The sequence below is a fragment of the Antrostomus carolinensis genome, unplaced genomic scaffold (assembly GCF_000700745.2).
Source record: "Antrostomus carolinensis isolate BGI_N321 unplaced genomic scaffold, ASM70074v2 scaffold8188, whole genome shotgun sequence".
NCBI lineage: Eukaryota > Metazoa > Chordata > Aves > Caprimulgiformes > Caprimulgidae > Antrostomus > Antrostomus carolinensis.
In genome coordinates this window covers 2,251-20,602 of record NW_010334932.1, presented here as the reverse complement: position 1 = coordinate 20,602, position 18,352 = coordinate 2,251, and the positions used below count along the sequence as shown (strand labels likewise).

At 43.4% G+C, this 18,352-nt stretch overlaps 1 protein-coding gene across 1 annotated transcript in view; it reads left to right on the top strand.

The window, feature by feature from the left end:
- The window catches only part of ERICH3 (glutamate rich 3), a gene marked incomplete at its 3' end in the record, with an annotated part of 25,675 nt that overhangs the window by 5,079 nt on the left and 2,244 nt on the right, over positions 1-18,352 (top strand). The window contains 9 exon segments of the mRNA XM_029086578.1: positions 710-838; positions 1,497-1,580; positions 2,063-2,218; positions 2,889-3,107; positions 3,748-3,928; positions 5,645-5,831; positions 7,418-7,713; positions 10,186-10,407; positions 13,994-14,497. Coding sequence (XP_028942411.1) covers positions 710-838; positions 1,497-1,580; positions 2,063-2,218; positions 2,889-3,107; positions 3,748-3,928; positions 5,645-5,831; positions 7,418-7,713; positions 10,186-10,407; positions 13,994-14,497 — 1,978 coding nt within the window.

Here is an 18,352-nt window from a genome sequence, read left to right as displayed (position 1 = left end):
TGGTAGGAAGTTGCCACAGTGGGAGCAGTGACTAAGGCACCCATCAAGGGACTCTGGACTTGGATAATTTTGGAACGTAAACAAAAACTACTTCCTTCAGTGAGAAGCATAAGGGAGACGCCTGCAGATATGTGATCTGTATCTTTGCTGTGATGCCACAGTAGGACACAGGAACCTGGCTGGAATTAGCTGTGTAATTTAATTCTTTCCTCATACATTCAGTGAATTCGACTGAGTAGCTAATCTAAAAGGAAAGGAGACAAGTGACAGGGCAAGAGAGGATGAGAAACTTAGCTATCTGTTTCCAGAAGGGCAGGCAGCCCAGAGCAGAGATTTTGAGAAGAAAAGGTGGGGAGGGGCAGCACTCAGAACAAGGAAGTGGCAGATGCACTAAAATTTAAAAAAGAAAGAGACCTTCAACCAAACCAAGAATTGGGAGATACACAGAAACAGGTGGATTAATTGAATTTGGGGGGATCTGCAGCTGGAGAGGGCTTAGAGGCAATGAATCAGAGATGGGAACAAGTCTTTTCCCTCATCCCTCTCTTGTTCTTCCCTTGATTTCCTTTCCTTCCTTAGCCAGATGTTCCATTGGGTCTAGGCAATTTCATCCTCATAGCTGACCAGTGAACGACAGATGGAAGGCAAGCTCAAACATTACTGTTAAGAGTACGTAGTACCTCAGAGTTGGAAATTTCTGTTCTTTTAGGTGGAACAATCCAGAAGACTAGTGGAAGGTGCTAGCTCTATGCTCTCCCCACATCCACCACTTGGTCCAAGAAATCGTTATGGGCTCCATCCTTCAGTGGCTAGAGAAGCAGCTAGTCCCTCACAACTGGTGAGTTTCACCCACTGCTCTGTGTGCTATGATGTAAGCATACAGACCTGCAAGCATGCACATGTATCTATGGCATCTGTGCTTCATCTGGGCATTGACTGCCTTGATTGTTCCAGATTAGGGCCTCTTCCATCATCATTTCCTGTTTGCAGGGTTGTACCACTAAAGAGAAATCTCAAGAATCACAGATGTTGAATCAAGAATCAAGAAGCTGATGTTGCAGGAATGGCACATCAGAACTTAGCAAAAAGTGACTTTACTCTTGATGAATCTGCTTTAATCTTTCCCTTTTATTGGCCTTATCACCCAAGGTCAGGCCAGTATCAGTACATTAAATATTATCAGTGAATGCTTTGGCTGTAGATGGGTTTACAGATGTTGTAAAACCCTTCAAGCAGTGGAGGCCTTTTAGAAAACAGAGTTGAAGGGGCATGGTAAGACTAAAGCTCGTTCCAGAAGGCCATGCTTTGCAGCTCTGGCTCATAAAGCTCTGACTTTCTGTTAGCAGGCAGAGAGGGAATGTTAATATACTCTTCAAATGTAGTGATACTAAAGTGTAAGGTCAGGGGTCAAATAGTCCCATTTTAACTGGTTCTAATTTCAATAATGATAATTGGTGCAGACTGAAGAGAGACTTCTTCCTCTCCATCCCATGCAGAGGGCACCTGGACCTGTAATTGATTATAACGGTGGACATCCTTCTCATCAACACCAGTCCAAGGAGCCTGCCTGTTCTAAGGTGGTGAGTTAACTCAGTTAAACAGTGTTTTTAGGCTTTAACATTTTAACATGATATTCTAAAGAGAATTTGAGGAAAAGATTAAATATCAGAAAAATGATGAGTATTGAACAAAAATAGGCAAGCTTTTGTTTTTCGTTCTCTTGGTGTCCACGTGCTGGAGTCGCCAAAACACAGCACACTTAACAGTTTCTATGAGTTCATTGTGTTTGCTTCAAGGCTGCACTGTGAAGAGACAGTAGCAAAACCTTGAGTTATGCCCAAGAGTTATTTTGGATGCTGCAGTTTTTGGAGGCTCAGTTAGAGGTGCCTGAAGGGGTTTGGCTCTTCAGAGGCAGACTGGAAAATTTGGTTTCCTGAAGGTACCCGAGAATCGCTCATCACTTCCAAATATCTTAATCACTGCTACTTTTTTTCTTTATGATGCTACTCTGCACTGAAAACTACACACAGATTTTGTAGCTGTTTGCTTTTTCCTTTTCTAGAGTTCGTGGCGACCAAATACAGCTCCAGGAAATACGCAACACCCGCGCCGCCTCCCACCGCTTCACAGCTGTGCTGCTGTAGGGTCTGTACCAAAGACTTCAAGCTCTAAACAAAAGTGCAACGTGCTTGAAAATGATCAGCAGTTTGCCAGTCGGGTGAGGCCATGTTTAATTCTGAAAAAAATAGCATTTTAGGGACAGCTTTATAATTCTGCTTTTGTTCTGTAGTTCCCAGAACTGTATACTGCAGGCAGCATGCCTACCAAATGGTTATCAACTTTTATTTAACTCCCCTTTTTAACCTCCCCTTAATTTTCAAGACATTTTCTTACTAGTCTAATGCCCAGTTCTTGATTGTAGCCAGGAAAAATATGGTGACTTCTCTTTCATAGTATAAAATATCTCTGCATGCAACATTTTCTGCCTCTACATAGATTTTTCTATTATATAGAAAGGGAGACAGCTCCTTGGTTAACATCTATAACTCAGGAATACTTTCACACAGTCTTTCAAGTTTTCATCTTCATCTATGGCCACAAAGTAGCAAAATACTGATTTCTTCTTTTTTTTTTTTTTTTTACCATTCTTGCTACTAAGACACACTAGCGGGGTCAGGGAATGAGAGCTTTCTGGAGTAGCCAAACATGATCAGGTGAGACTTGGACGTGTCTTCTGTTCTAGAAAAACACTGCGTAATTGGCTTTGTGTTAGGAGATCTGTGGGACTGGAGTATTTTGGAGTGGGACTGTCAGACACAGGGCCCTGGTTCTCTGCGTTTCATCCTGAAAGAGGACTAAATTAAAAGAATGTTAAAATGTTTTTGCAGGGGGAGAGGAGTGGGTTAAGACTTATGAATTCAGTGGAATATGTGACTGGTATATCCCCATATCAACTCCCTGTCATTAACAACTATGAGATACCAGTGCCACCCCCCTCTCTGCAAAAGGGAGACAGGAGCATAAACACAGTTCGAAACAGGACGTCCAGAGGCAGACGGTTCCGTCCCACCACCGCACCAAATGGCTTAGAGCAGCTTTTAACAACGGTGAGTTATCTCTGGCTACTTCTCAGTTTCTCTGTAGGTATATTGCCTTCCTCATTCATGTATTCATCTAGTATGCCTAGTTTACATAGAGTCACTGAAGTTTTGAAAGAAAGAAAATTTATAACTATTAAAATACATAACTGCCACCTGTCTCTCTATATGTTGAAACGTTTTATGTTTTTCATCAATTGGTGGAATAAAAGGTGCTTGAACAGAAAAAACATAGCAACTCTCATTTAAAGCCTTCCATCTTAGTCAATCTGATCCCGTCTCTGACCATATCTAGTACCAGAACTTCAGAGGATATGGGAAATGCCTTGAGTGTCTGTTGCACTGTAGCTCCAGACAGTTTTGACTCCTGTAAAGGAAATTGTAGGAACTCAGGATTGGGAGGGACGATATGGGTCATTAAACCTGGTCCCTGCAGTTTTTGGCAGTTCAATGTGATGTATGTTCAATACAAAATATTTTCCTGCCCTTCTGCATGTTACAAAACACTTTCCAATTTAAGCAGCTCAAGGCCTGTCTTCAAAGACTGGAAGCCTCAAGTGTATGTCACACATACATGATCTTTCTGTTCACCTTCTGTTAGAGTTGGAAGCTGAATGCATTTTTTTTTTTTTAATTTTTTTTTCTGCAGAATTCTGGAGGATTCCCTAAGCCCTCGTTACACAGCAACGCATTTGTTACCATGGTCTTTCTAGGAAAAAGTGTGCGTTTATCACACAGTGATGCTGATTACAGAGATGAAATCAAAGTCTATCAGCAGCATTGTGGAGGAGAAAACCTTTGTGTGTACAAAGGCAAGCTGTTGGAAGGAGGTAAGGATAAAGAGTCAAAGAATTCATATTGATTCTGGCAACATTTCTTTTTTTCCTAAAATGTTGATGTGATCTCAAAATGGTTTCATGTGAGCTCACTCAAGATATATGATATATGCATCCAGGGATTTTTATACCATCTGCCTCGCACTAAATCTGGATCTACTGTTTCATGCTTGAAAGTGAGGTTACAATTACTTTTGCAAATTATGGTAGAATGAATTTAGAGAACTGTTTTAATAAAATACTGTAGCTTAGATTAATTTTGTATAGAGAAGTATGGTTAATAGAGCAGTTGTAGCAGTAAACTGTCCTTAAATAGGGGTTATCTGTTTCTGACTTGCTGCAATAGATCAAAGCATGTTGCTTATTATTCCAGAAGGAAAGGTACACAGTGGGAGCCCATCTCTTTTACATGAGTGCAATCCCATCACACCAGTAAAAGGCAAATTGTGTTCTGGGAAACTGGGAAGAGGGAATGGCTGGGAGATTTTCAGTCATGAGGAAAAGTGATTCCACAGATCATACCCCCATTCCAGCTCACAGAACCCACAGTGTCTGCATTTTCACTGGATGTGGAAGGTGGTGTGGAGCTCCCTGCACTCCAGCCTGCGTTATGGGTGGTGTGCCCGCAGAGCTGGTGAGGGTGTTGGTGGCAGTTGTGTCCCAGCTGTGTGGAAGGTGTCCTATGTCTGTGCTCCTGTTGTCCTGAGCCCCATTCACACCTCTTGGGGAAGCTGCCGGAGTACAGTGTGGCTTCCTCCCGGCTGGTGGGTGCTCACTTTGCTTTGGAAGGATGTTCTGACTTGTGGGTTAAGGGAGCACAACCCCTTTCCCCTGCGCACGGCACTGGGTAGCAGCCCCAGGACCCTTAAAGCCTGGATGCCGAACAGTGCCCTTGCAGAGCAACCTGAAACGGCTCCAGGAACAGCATCACAGAGTCACAGAATCACGGTGGGGATTGGAAGGGACCTCTGGAGATCATCCAGTCCAACCCCCCTGCCAGAGCAGGGTCACCTCGAGCAGGTGGCACAGGGCTGCATCCAGGTGGGTTTGGAATCTCTCCAGAGAAGGAGACTCCACACCCTCTCTGGGCAGCCTGTCCCAGGGCTCTGGAACCTTCACAGCAAAGAAGTTTTTCCTCATGTTTCAGTGGAACCTCCTGTGTCCCACCTTGTGCCCGTTGCCCCTTGTCCTGTCACTGGCCACCGCTGAGCAGAGTCTGGCCCCATCCTCTCGACACCCGCCCTTTAGATATTGATAAGCACTGATGAGGTCCCCTCTCAGTCTGCTCTTCTCCAGGCTGAACAGCCCCAGGTCTCTCAGTCTTTCCTCATCAGAGAGATGCTCCAGCCCCTCATCATCTTTGTAGTCTCTGCAGGACTCTCTCCAGAAGTTCCCAGCTTTTTAAGTGGGGGACTCAGAACTGGACACAATACTCCAGATGTGGCCTCACCAGAGCAGAGTAGAGGGGGAGGAGAACTTCCCTCGACCTGCTGGTCACACACTTCTTAGTACACCACAGAATGCATCTTTCAGCAGCTCAGCTGGAGGAGGTGGAGTTTTGCCAAGTAATTAATACAGCCGAGAGCCAAGGTACCTGACCTCAGAGGGCTGGGGGCCTTGGTGGTGATGCAGATGAGATACAGCAGTTGCAATAGGATGGCAATAAATCTTAACCTTTTTATTTGATCCCTTTCCTTGCTGTGGTTACAGAGACCTTTCAGTTCGTCTCAAAGAGGCACCATGGTTTCCCATTCAGCCTCACCTTTTTTCTCAATGGGATGCAAGTGGACAGGCTGAGCTGTTGCTGCGAGTACAAACATCAGAAGCGTTCCAGGCTGGGAGGCAGACGTGGATACTTTGGGTTTCTCAGTGTGGAGGGAGCATCTCCTTGCTACAGGTATAGAGTTTAGGAAATGTCCAAATCTCAGTTTTTGTGTGATATCTAGAAAGATTTGAAGTGAATTTTCTGAATTAACATATAGTCTCCAGAAATTGGTTAAGTTCTTCCTGAGTCACCCCCACCTTCTGTCCATCTTCCCCTCATCTCAGTGATGTCTCTGGTTTCCTGTCTCTTGTCAGTCCAGCCAGCCTTTTCTGGTGACTAAAAACCATCTCCATTAACTAGATTCTCCCCATAAATGACAACTATTTTCACATCTCATGCAGGTCAAATGCAGTTGTATTTGTTTCCTGTTTTGAGTATGACACCACAGCCGCACGTTAAATACCCGCTCTGATTCTCAGTAAAGGTCCCAGTTGATTTTCCCCGATGGATTAAGGTTTTGCTTCACAAAGAGGTGATGCCGCAGTGATTTCTACACCAATACTGTGATCGTTGCACAGAGAGTTTTCTGCTGGCCTAGGTCCAGCATTTCTGTACAGTAGAAGTGCTTCAGTATCTCAAAGGTCCATGAAAAAAAATATCATGAACAAATAATTAACGGGCAAGGCTCTTTTCAGAAATCGGTACATTTACATTTTATGCCTGCAAAACTAATGGGTTTCTAGACTGAACGATGGTAGGATATTTCACTTTAGTTTGTAAACAGCTGGAACGTGAGGGGAATTGCAATCAAGCCTTACATAAAAAAGCAGTTTTGGTGGAGGAAAGATTTTTAAGACATAGCTATCTGTGAAGAAAATACGGTTTTCCAGAGAGACTTGTGTTTAGCTAAAGTGAAAGTTCCAGTTTCAGTTTCATTCCCTGCTTACAGATTTGAATCAATGTACTATGTGCAGCACAATGTCCTGACACTCATGGGCAGTGTAGGGTGGCTCTTCATGTCTGCAGTTAATGTTAATAGGGAGTAGGACCTCTGGTCTCTTACATGAGCCTCCCCACTGCAACAGAGAGGGGCTGTCACTCCATTTTATGCAAGAGGAACAGTCTCAACAAGTCATTAAAAATGCTTTCTTTTCCAACTGTGTAAGTTTCTGTTAGGTAGGAAAAACAGAACAGAAATTGGAATTAATTCAAATACAATATCCCTCTTCCCCTGCAGTTATTAGACCTAGGGGATAAATTAAAAAAAAAAAAAGTCTTATCCACAAAACCTGAGTTATCACTTCACTGGGTGTTACAGCAGGAGCTGGATCAAGCACACCTCTGACTTGGAGCTTGTCTGCCTTTCTCAGTGATTATATCTTCACAGGTCGTACTTGGTGTAGCTTGAAATTAATTGACACATGATGATTTTGGTTTTAATCTGTTTATACTTCAATTGTCACCTTTAAGTGCAGACAGCGTTACCCTCCTTCAAGGAGGAAAAGCACCTGTGTTTGTGGAGCATTTGGGGATTTTAGGGTGCTTCTCCAAGTAAGGCATTATTAGTAACCTTGCTGTCTGAGTAGCAATGCAGAGGCAGATAGGTACCTGGTTTTACTGCTGATCATGAGCTAAATAGCTTATTATGTCTGCTGCCCTTCCATTGTTCACAGAAAGAAAAATGTCATACTTTCCGGTTCTCCTTGGTTTTTTTATAGGTGCATTATTGCAATGGGTCTGGACAAAAAGCCATCCCCTCCCAAGAGAAAGATGGAAGACCATGAGGAAAAGCATGTGGGCTCCTGGAGAGATGGAGTGCAGCGTGAGCCAAACAAAAGCAGTGTTGAGCAGAAATCAAGCAAAGAGTCAGTGTTAGTCATCTTACCAAGTCATGAAGTGAGTGTGGAAGCTATTGAGGACAAAATGGAGACTGGACGGGACTACAGAAAAGAAGAAAGGAAAAAACTATCTGATCGTGAGAGTGAAGATAGTCAGGAAGACACCAGTAAAAATGGTACAATATTCCAAAACACAAGCAGGGGACGAAAAATGGGAGAGGGTGACTCTGGAGAAGGTGTGGGACTGTGGGCTTCCAACTTCACCTGGAGTATCCTCTCTTAGGACACCTCATGTGTGAGAAACGTGGTGATGCCTGTGTCTGGGCAATAAAATTAGTGGGGGCTCCCTTCAACCAAGCAACAGGATGAGAGGGTTTTGCAAGAGCCAAGAAAGTGAGTAAGAAAGGTCTGAGAGGCTGAAACAGGAGCCTGAGGTAGGTGGGAAAGCAGAAGGAACGTGAGGCACAGTGAAGAAGGAGAATGGCAGCAGGTGGAGGACAGGTAGAACAAAAAGGAGAAATGGGACTGGGTGTCAGTCTGAGGTGAGCTCATAAGGGAGAAAGGACATCAGCAGAAGGAGAATGGTGAGAAGATGGTGGCCATAGAGTCAGGAGGTGGAAAAGCCTCCTCATGGGAGATGGATGGGAAGGAGGGATGGACTGTGAAGGGGAGGAGGCTGAATGCTGGCTGCAGATGGGAGGGGAGGAGGTAAGAGAACACAGCAGCCAAATCAGGAAGATTTAGCACCAGATGAACTCTTTTGTTCTTTTCTCCTCTCTGGTGCCGGTGGGAGTGCAATGCTTTGTTCACCTGAGGCTCTTTCCAGTCCCTTCTCCACCACGCTGCCCCAGGCACCACTCACCTGACACCTGCCCAAGCCTCCAGCTTCCTCCCTTCTCTGAGCATTTGTTCCCTCTGCTCCAGGTCTACCACCTTTCTTGCTCACCTTTCTTGCCTTCTCTGCTCCCACCCCGCTGGGGCTGTTGTCCTTTCCCTTTACTGAATGCTCCTGTTGCCTGCTGTAGCTGGCTGACCTTGCCCCTTGTGCTTGAGTCCCATCTCGTCTCTGTTGATGGAGATTTTAAAAGAAAGACCAGAGAGAGGCTACTCTTGCTAAAATGTTGCCCAAGGCTTGTTTCTTGTGGCAGTCAAAGATAATATTTGTGGTATAAAAATGATGCATGGCAGCTCCAGCCGTGTGCTCAGAACATGCCATGTTCCCAGTTCCACCCAAGGCCAGTCCCTGTTGCCATCAGGCTGCTGACGCCTGTGCCTGCCCTGCGGGAAGGGACAGTGAGCTCAGCCTCTGCCTTCACTCCCTCCTTCTTATTCAGCCTTTTTTGGAAAAAGTCAAATTTAGAGAGAGATTTTAATTGCTACTTCCTGTTCCTATTTTTACTTTCATAATTCTGCAGTGCTACTGCTCAGCTTCTTTGTTAGTCCCCATGGATGTGTGTTTGTGATTAATCAAGCCTTTTTCCTTCCAAGAGGTGGGCACCTTTCTGACAGTTACCTAAGGAGGCCTCACTTCCAACAACGCTGTTGGAATCTCAAATGATTTTTAATGCAGAAAAGAAATCTCCTTATTCCCTTAATTCTCATTGTCTGGGTAATTGTTTATTTGCCTAATTGGTTCTGCATCAGGAACTCTTCATTTCTATCCTTGGCATTCTGTCACTTCATTACTTAAGAAGCACTGATGGAAAGAGAGAGAGGTGAGCAACAAAATCTGAAAGGTGAGAAATGATGGCCAGGAGGGACGGCTGGTGTGTCAGCAGTGACAGCTCTCCCTCACAATTTAGGTTTGCTGCCTCTCTGCTGCATGTGCAGTGAGCTGGTGGTGGCAGCGGAATTACCGCATTTAAATGGAAATCACTGACATCACCCTGTGTGCTGGGGCCTTGGCTGGAAAGGAAGGATTCTTTAATGCATATGCATGAAGGCAGTCTTCACCTATGGATCTGAGCAGAGTTATCTATCAGATGTTATATCTTGTCAGGCTAGTAGCCTGGGATGAAATCCAGATCATGTTGATGTAAGAATGGTAATTCTGCCGTGAGCTTCGTTTGTACGAGGTCACCTGGGACCTGAATGAGCATCTTGGAAGCCTGTGATAACAGAATGTTCCTCTGCAGCACCCTTTGGCTGGATTTAATTAATTAATTGAGTTAGTAAGCCACTTTTTTGCTAATTAACCATGTCAATCAACATTTATCTTACTTTGTGCTACACTATTATTACCTTTCTCCAGTTTTTTCTATTGCTTGTATTTTTCTTTCATCAAAAGAAAACTAATGAAACTGTCTTGCATTTTATTTCTGAGTTTGCTTAACTCTAAATTTTTCCAGTCCTTTCAGTGGCTAACGATTTTGTTTGTTTTGTTTTTAATATATTGATTGTACTTGATGCATGATTGAGTAGCTTTATTGCATTTTTGCTGCTCTATCTATGAAGAACATGATGCTTTTTTATGATAATGTGCTCTTATGATTCTTATCTGTGGTCTTAGATTCTCTGATGGCTTTAAAAAGACTGAGCAAATGCAAAGGCAAAAGGAGTTTAATGAAGTTAACCTCTGTCTGCTTAAAAAGAACTTTATTAGTTGTGAATTCTGTTTCCTGTCTCACAGTATGATTCTTTAATTTTAGAGTATGATGAAGATTTTGAAGCAGATGAAGAAGTTAATGAAGAGGGACAGACTGGTGATCAAATGAATGGAATGTCAGAGTCATCCTCAGATGATAAAAAACATAATTTAGACTATGAAAAGGAGAGTAAAAGCTCATCACAGAAGGCACTGCAGGCCTCTGACAGCGAGGAAGGTGACAGTGATGGATATTCTGACAGTGACTCAGACGATGATAAACAAGGTCAGTTTTTTTCTTAATGAGGCTTAGAGAAGTTGACCTGATGCATTTTTTACATTTTGTGCATGTCCAGTATGTATGTTGAGTCTGCACAGGAAAAACCACGCAATTCCTACTGAATTGGTGAAAGTTAGCTATTTTATCTGTTCTTATTAATTTTCCCATCTGTCACTGAAATACAGCCAAACCCACTGGCAGTATAAGTGTGTGCCAGCTCACAGCAGACATTGCTGAACTATTTAGCTCCAGAAATGGAGATGGAACCGGTCAGCAAATGAGCTCTAAATGCCTGGGGCAGATCAGCACTTCATGTCAGTGGTCACCGACACCTGAGAAGCTGTGACCGTGTCCCCCTGCTGAGGATATGTGCTTTTACCTGAAAAGTCACCCAGAAACCCACCATACCACCTTGTCCTTTCCAAGTGCTGTCTGTGATGGCCCTGAGTGATGAGAACCTCACCGTTGTCCCCTGGTACATCACTGGCTCTGTGCTGGCTCAGAGGGACACGCTGTCTGCTCAGCGGTCCCTTCCATGTGGTCAGGCAGTTGGTGAGAGTCCTTGTTCAGCTCTGGCTGGAATGAGTAAGAGGCTGAGTCAGTGAGATAGTCTGTGGTTCTTGACCCAAATGTAGGTCCAAAAGTGTGCACTGAAATGTCCAAGACCTTTATTATTATTAATTTAGAAAGATTAAACTGTTCTGGAATAAATTTTTGTAGACTGAGTAGCATTTTGTCATTCAGTGTTTTGGAACAGCACTTTTAATGTCTCGTGTTTTAACTGCCTTCTTGCAGTCCAAGCTGTGCATCTTCCTAAATAATCCCACAGAAAACTTGCAGGCAATTTCTCATTTATTAGACAAATGATAGAATTCCATCCACCACGTGGTGAATAAGCCAAAAGTGAACTGCCTCTTCCTTCTGGCATCGTGTTTTATTCCTCTCTAACATGTCTCCTCTATGGTTCTGTTAGGTCTTGAGCTAACTTATGTGCCTCTTGCTTGTCATAACATACCAGGATTTCTCCATTTACTGCTGTTTTAAAATTAATTACTTTCTCTTCCTTACATTTGACAGTCCTATTGTGCAAACTGTTTATGAAGTTAAATGGAAACATTACTTTCACATTTGTGTTTCTAGGTGAATTAAACAAAGGTAATGCAGCTGTTTGTGAAAAGGATGCAGCTGCAAGAAAGATCCAGTCTTTTTATAGAAAGCATAAAATCCAACAGAAATTCAAATCAGGTTTGAAACATCTTTGTGTTATAAAACCATTGCAGTGGTCAAAAAGAATCTTATTTTTTTGGGTTTTTTTTGTGATAATCAGAAATTGTGATTCATGAATAATCAGTACAATTACACATTCTTCTCTGCTTGTTAGTGTATGGCATTATGAACTTTTTCATTACTTCATTCCGCTGCTTTTCAAGCTCTGGCAGTGTGTGGTGATCAGGCGAAAGCATGTGGATGCACAGGTGTGCACAGCTGGGAAGGAGCAGGTCACTGAGGGCTTTCCTGGCTACCTGGGCATTAAGGCCTTGGACAAGGGACACCCTTATTCACCTTTATCTGTACTGGGATGTATACTGCTGCATGCACCAAAACTCACTAATTCAATATAAATTTTTCTATGATGAGGAGAAAAGGCTGTTGGGAAGCCACCAATCTTTAAATGCAGACATTTATCATCAGCAACTGATAGCGTAATACAGCGAGGCATCTTGGCAGGGCTCCTTTCCATCAGCTGGCAGGCACTGCCCATGGTTTTCAATTTGTATTTGCTGTGGCTTTGGTCTCCTTTACAGCAGTAGCTCAGGACATGCATTTAAATCATTTCCATTTTCTGTGGTTTTAAAGAAGACAGGTTTAATCTTCTTTCTTAGCAGCCTGCTTTGCTGCTTCTCTCTTTTACATCAGCGCACCAATACAGTGTTCATCAGTTATCACTTGCATCTCACCTGGCAATCAGCAGTGGGCTGTGGGCGTCTGGTGCTGAGCAGCATTTCCTCCCTGGAAACAGGAGAAGCTGTTTTCAAAGGTGCTTCTTGAGAATCTCACAACTTGGAGTCAGTTTTCCCTTTGGCCCACATGGGCTGTGACTTCTTAACCTTTTCTCTGTGACTTTTGGAGAAAGGGGGCAGAGGAGTTGGCTTAACTTCATTTTCCCTGTTGTGTTTGCTGAGGATGCAAGGAAGAGACAGGTAATATTCTAATTTGACATTTGGTGTAAGGAGTGGTTACCCAAACACCAGATGGGGACCTAGAGGGGCTTTTAGAAGTCTAAATACGTAAGTACAATAAATAATGAAAGAGGCACGGAGTAGGAGCTAGGGATACCCGTGGAAAAGCCTTTTTTGTGATCGTTGGTTATATTGTGAATGCATCTGTTCTGTGCCCTGAGCTCTCTCTGACTGCTCCCCGTAGGTGTAAGTGACTGTCAACAAGAGGAATGGTGCTGCCAGCATTTGTCTTCTCGGGGCAGGAAGCCTGAGGAGCTCTGCAGTCCTTAGTTAGCACTAGTAAGCAGTAGACTGTAACATTAGATAAGGATGTTTTAAGGTTACTGCTACCTTTGGGTGACATTTCAGATCACTGGAATTTTGGATTTCTGGGAACTTTGCATTTAAGTTTGAAGGTCAGGATGATCTTTTTGTTCTGGCTGCAGTGATTAATCTTCAAAGAGATTTCTATGCTCAGGGTGGTAGAAACATTCAGAAACCAGTTGGTATCTACTCCTTTGCGCTTGCGCAGGATGTGTTTGCAGGCAGTGAACAGTGGAACCCAAACTGGCGCGGGGCATTTCCTTCTGCAGGAATAGGAAATTTCTTGTAGGAAGGGTTTGTCATCCTCCGGATGTCTATTGACTGTTTTCCTGATGGCATTGGAGTCCTCATCTAGTTTTATCCAGATTTTTTTTTAATCCTTTAAGGAAAATGATAAATTTTTGCACTGTTTTTGTTAACTGCTCTAGGCATTGGTATATTGAACACAAATTGCTTGTGATTTTTTATTCCTTTTTCCTATTTGGTGATTTTTAATATTTTCTCCTTTGTAATGAAATCTTTCTACTTTGTTTTCCCACCACTAAACAGAAGAGTTGAAGAGAGGAGGTGTGTGTTTTTTAGAGGAGACAGTGAACTTCACCTCCAGTTCAGCTAGAATGGTTTACACGTGATTTTTGAGATCTTAATCACATTCACCAAGATAACAGGGGTACACTAATTGACTGTTGCTATGGTTGAAATCTTTTATCAAATGGAGCTCAAGAAACTATTCTAAAACTTGTCTGAGTCATATTTAGAGGTGCTTTTGGAGGTTTATTTCTGTTTGATTGATGGAGCTAATCTGGTTCTTTTCATTGTCAGAAAAAATTATATTAAATGGCTTTGATTTTAACACTTTGATACATCTGGACAATGTTCTTCTATTACACTTATTGGAATTTTGTCATGAGATCCTCAGATGGTGCAATTCAGAGATTGGTATCAGATGAGTGTTTGTCCCTTTGTGCATAGCAAAGGGAACTACTGGCCAGTGAATGCAGATGTTTTAGTGACAAATACTAAAACAAAATTATGTTTGCTGTTTCTAGACAGGAGGCCTGCACAGTCTCTCTCATCCATCAGTACTCAGTATAGCAGTGAAGATGACTCTCACACTGAAACGAGGAAAGACGATGTCAAGGGTAAAGAGGAGTATAATATCAAAAGGGCATCTGATACTGCAGCACAGGCACAATGTGGAAATGAGAACGGGGAGAATGAACTGCTCCGAATGGAGGAAAATCAGGAAACTTTTGCACTGGAAAAGGAAGGAATAGATGAAGCAGAAAAGGCAAAACCAGAAGATCTAGCAGCAAGGGAAGATACTGAAATTCATCATGAAAATATAATGGCAATACAGCATCAAAGTCCTGAAGTTAATGGGGAACTCAAACAGGCTGGGTCAGTAGAAAGTAACGTAGGGGAAGATGGGGAGAAAAATGCAAGTACCAGGAGGGATGATGGGGAGGAAAGTCTTCTGGTGCCTTTGGAAAGCAATACGACAGAAATGGAGGATAGCAATGAAGAGTCTCCTCAGAGTGATGAAGGAGGTGGTGAGTACAGACCCTCTGCACAGCTGTGAGTGACTGGTGCATGCGGGTGTTGCTGTATTTGCCTTTATACCAAGTCCTGGTGCAGCACAGGGAACGCAGCTGCTGGACTATTTCCAAGCTACCAGAATACTCTGTGCTGCTGTGAGCCAAATAGCCAGCCAGGATGTAACCTTGGCTTAGTGTTTATTCTCTAGTGTTTCCTTTGTAAGGCTTTGACTATTCTTTTTTGCTCCAGTAGTTTGGTTTCACATATTATGCAATTATTATAAAATCAACAGGTGATTTATTACCTATAGGAGAATCTATATGCCTGATTGTGGGACTCTATAATGTCAAAATACTAGATTCAAAAAGAACACCAAAAATTGCTGTGTGAATCCTGGTGCAGCAGATGAAGATGAAAACTATGTCAGTTGATCCATGGTTCTTTTGGGTTCTTCTTCTTCACTCTGTCACGGATTTGTTGGCAAGGAGCAAATCAGTTAGTTGTGTGAGTCCTTGTTTTTACTGTTGATGAAATGGCCATCTTGCAGTTTCAACCTTACCTTTGTGGGTAAGGTAAAGCTCCAGAGATACCCCAAGGGCTGAAGGAGCTCAGTCCTTTACTGTGACTGCAGAACTGGTTCTCAGTCTGTTCTTGGGCCTCCCTGATTTTTTTCACATGCACTTCTCTGTAGGGCTGGTCATTCTCATCAGCCATCCAGCCTGTGCTTACATGGATCAGGGTGTGGCCGGGCACTGTTTTGGTTTTGTCCTGATGAGACCCATCGTGTTCTGCTCATGACAGGATTTCTCCTAACCACTGCTGTCATTAACAGTGCAGAACTAATTTATCAGGGGAAACTGTATATGCTGAAGAAAGCAAAAGGTGCCAAATGCTCCTCTGGGGTTGTTCAGTTGCAGACTGAGTCTGGGCAGATCACAACTGCTGGTGTGACAGGATCCGTCAGAAGAATGGGAACACCTGGGATGGGCTCCTGCTGCGCGTTTTCTGATCTTGCTGTGCTCTTTGTGACAAGGAGATATTGCTGATCCCTGGAGAGAGAATTATTGTGAGCAGTGTTTGTCATCCTTCCCTGGGCTCTGTGCTTTGAGAGACTGTCAATTCCCTTTTATCAAATGTTAGGTGGGCAGTAAACTGCAAAGAATGGGAGCTGCCAGCGAGTGAGGCTTCAGGGCTGTAATCAGGCAGAGTTAAACTGTGCACCATGCCTGGCAAAGCTCTTGGCATTTCAGCAAGTGGAAGAAAGCGCTGCCTGTACCCCTGCGTGAGGCAGACAAGGGATGTCCTGGAGCAGAAAGCTCCTTGTCTCTGCAGAGCAGAAACATTGAATGATTTGGGCAGGTTGTGCACTATTGCACAGAGACCTTTGTCAGGATCTTGGGTCCCAGGAGGACCCTGATAAATGCTCTCCTGGGACCTTCCCTGCTAAACTTCCATGGTTCCTTGCAGAGCAGATGTTAGTGCTTCACCCAGGTGAGATGTGACAGCAAGGAGTGGAACCATCACTGCCCTTTAGAAGCTGTGGTATAAGCAAAAAGGCGTTCATGCTGAGAAAGTGCCTTTTGTGCTGTGGGCTGAAATGGGCTAAACATTTTCTCACATTCCTCTTCAGAGCTCACTGGGCACAGGGTACTGATGGGGTAGGAAGAACGGATGTAAGCGTAAAGTTGGAGGAACCACAGGAGCAAGAAGTAGAAAAAATAAAAACAAAAGTGAAAAAAAGAAGAAAAATAACATACACAAGGGCGAGTAGGAAAACAAAATCAACAGTGTAGAAAAACTTGTATTGGCAAGAGAGAGGCAGGAATTTGGGAAGAGTGGGAGCTTGTGGCATGAGAGACAGTCTTTAGCCTTCTCCTCATGGCAAGCCAGTGGGAACGGCACCTCTACAGACCTTGTCTGCAGATGTCTAGAAACTGAAACTTGGAACAAGTGTTTCTGCAGCACTTCCACTGTGTAGATGAAGCTGACCAGTGTGCTGCTTCATGTCGCATACAGTAATAAGATCTAGAAATGTGATTGTCTCCTTTATGATCTGAAAGTGATGCTTGGCAAAAGTGTTGGGTACAAGAGATTGCCTGAGTTACTCCCTTTAGCTCAAAGGCTTGATCATTCCAAGCTCAGAGGAGCAGTCTGAAACATATGCCCAGTGGCTCCATCCAGGCTGCAACAGAATTAATCAGGTCTCACACTGACAGTCACACAGGCAGAAGTGGGCAGCTGTTTCAGGGATGCACCTGAAGGTCTGTGGTTCCAAATGGACACAGTGTGCTGGCGTTAGAGGCCATTTGGCAGCAAAACCAAGTGCATGATTTTACTTTATGCTGTCAATCATGGCACACTAGCAAGCTCTTTGTGTAAAAGACTGAGCCAATAACTGCAACAGAACAGGAAAGGTATAGAAAATTGATGGTGCTTGAAGGAGAAGCCTGGGTTGCTGGAGGCAAGAGCTCTCAGAGGAGATACTGGAAGGATTGGCCTGTGTATGTAGCTGGAATACTGCTCATGAAGAAGTTGTTTAGTATTACTAGCTTGAAAGCCATTCACGTAATCATCCTGCAGATCATAAAGCAAAAATAGAACTGATAGCACGATCTTAACAGTCCTGTCAGATGTATGACTTGACTGTGAAGCATCACAATCATTGAGTTTGCAGAGCAGAAAATACTTCCCCACTTATTTATAGATAAGCATAGGTCTACAGTCACTTATGTCAGTTTGGGGAACTGAGGAATCATCAGAACTGTAGTTAGGAGCTTAACACAGGATTTTTTTTGTTTAAAAAACAATAACATTATGTCTATAAAATCAGGTTGTTGCTTGTATGTTGAACGCCCCTCAGACTGCCTGACAAAAGCAATCTCACTTTTGTGAAAGTGCTGTGGAAGATTGCTGCTCTGTGTTTCAGTAGATGCTCCTGCATGAATTCTCACTTGGATTTTTGATGGTTGTGTCCATTTGATTTTATTCTACTTAAAAAAATTATTGCTGGTGAAGATTTATGTGGCTCCAATTGGGTCTGCCCTAACATTTCAAATTTTAGACCAAGCTGACATAGCTGGATGATTTCTGCTCCCTTTTCTCTTTTTAATGATTTCTCTTTCTTGTTTCCTCCTTTGCAACTTTGTGATAGTTTTTGAAGATGGCAAACCAGTCCAGGAGGAAATAGCAAAGACAGTTGGAAACGATCATCATGTGAATTCTGAACCTGAACCTAGTGATGCCTGTGCAGGTGAGGAAGAAGAGAACCTAGCAGGTACAGAGTGCAATGCCAATGAAGGTGAGGCTGGCCATCAATCAGAGTCTTGGATTACATTTTATTAACATGAAGTCTTTTTATAGAAGTGTCTGCCCTTTCCCTTCTAGGCTATCAAACCCTCCTTGTGCTCTTTTCTTTCCTAACTTGTATGAAGTTGGGTGATGTTTAGCTGGCTTCTGTAGTCATGTAAAATTAATGCTTTTTTAGCAGTTATAATAGTCCTAGGTAAAGAATCCAGGCCATGAAAACACTGGCTGCTAGTTGGGAAAATAGCTGTGGAAAGCAAAAATGTAGTGAGTTTCCCTTCGCTTCCAGGTAGTGCGGGGCCTCCTCGGGAAGTGCATTCTCAGGACAGGCAGGGTGGGACTGACGGACTAGGAATGAAGGCGGACTGCAGACTTGGTCTCCATGCTGGACCCTGTTTGTCTCCCAAACTCGTCTCCCTGTTAGCAGTTGGCATAATTGGCAGTAAGTAAATGTCAACTTGATCTTGGTTCCCTCCATGAATGTTTCTGGTCCTTGCATGCCTAGCAGTTTATCGCTGGAGATTTGATCTGCCTGTCAGAAGAGCCTTGTGTATTGTGCAGGGGAA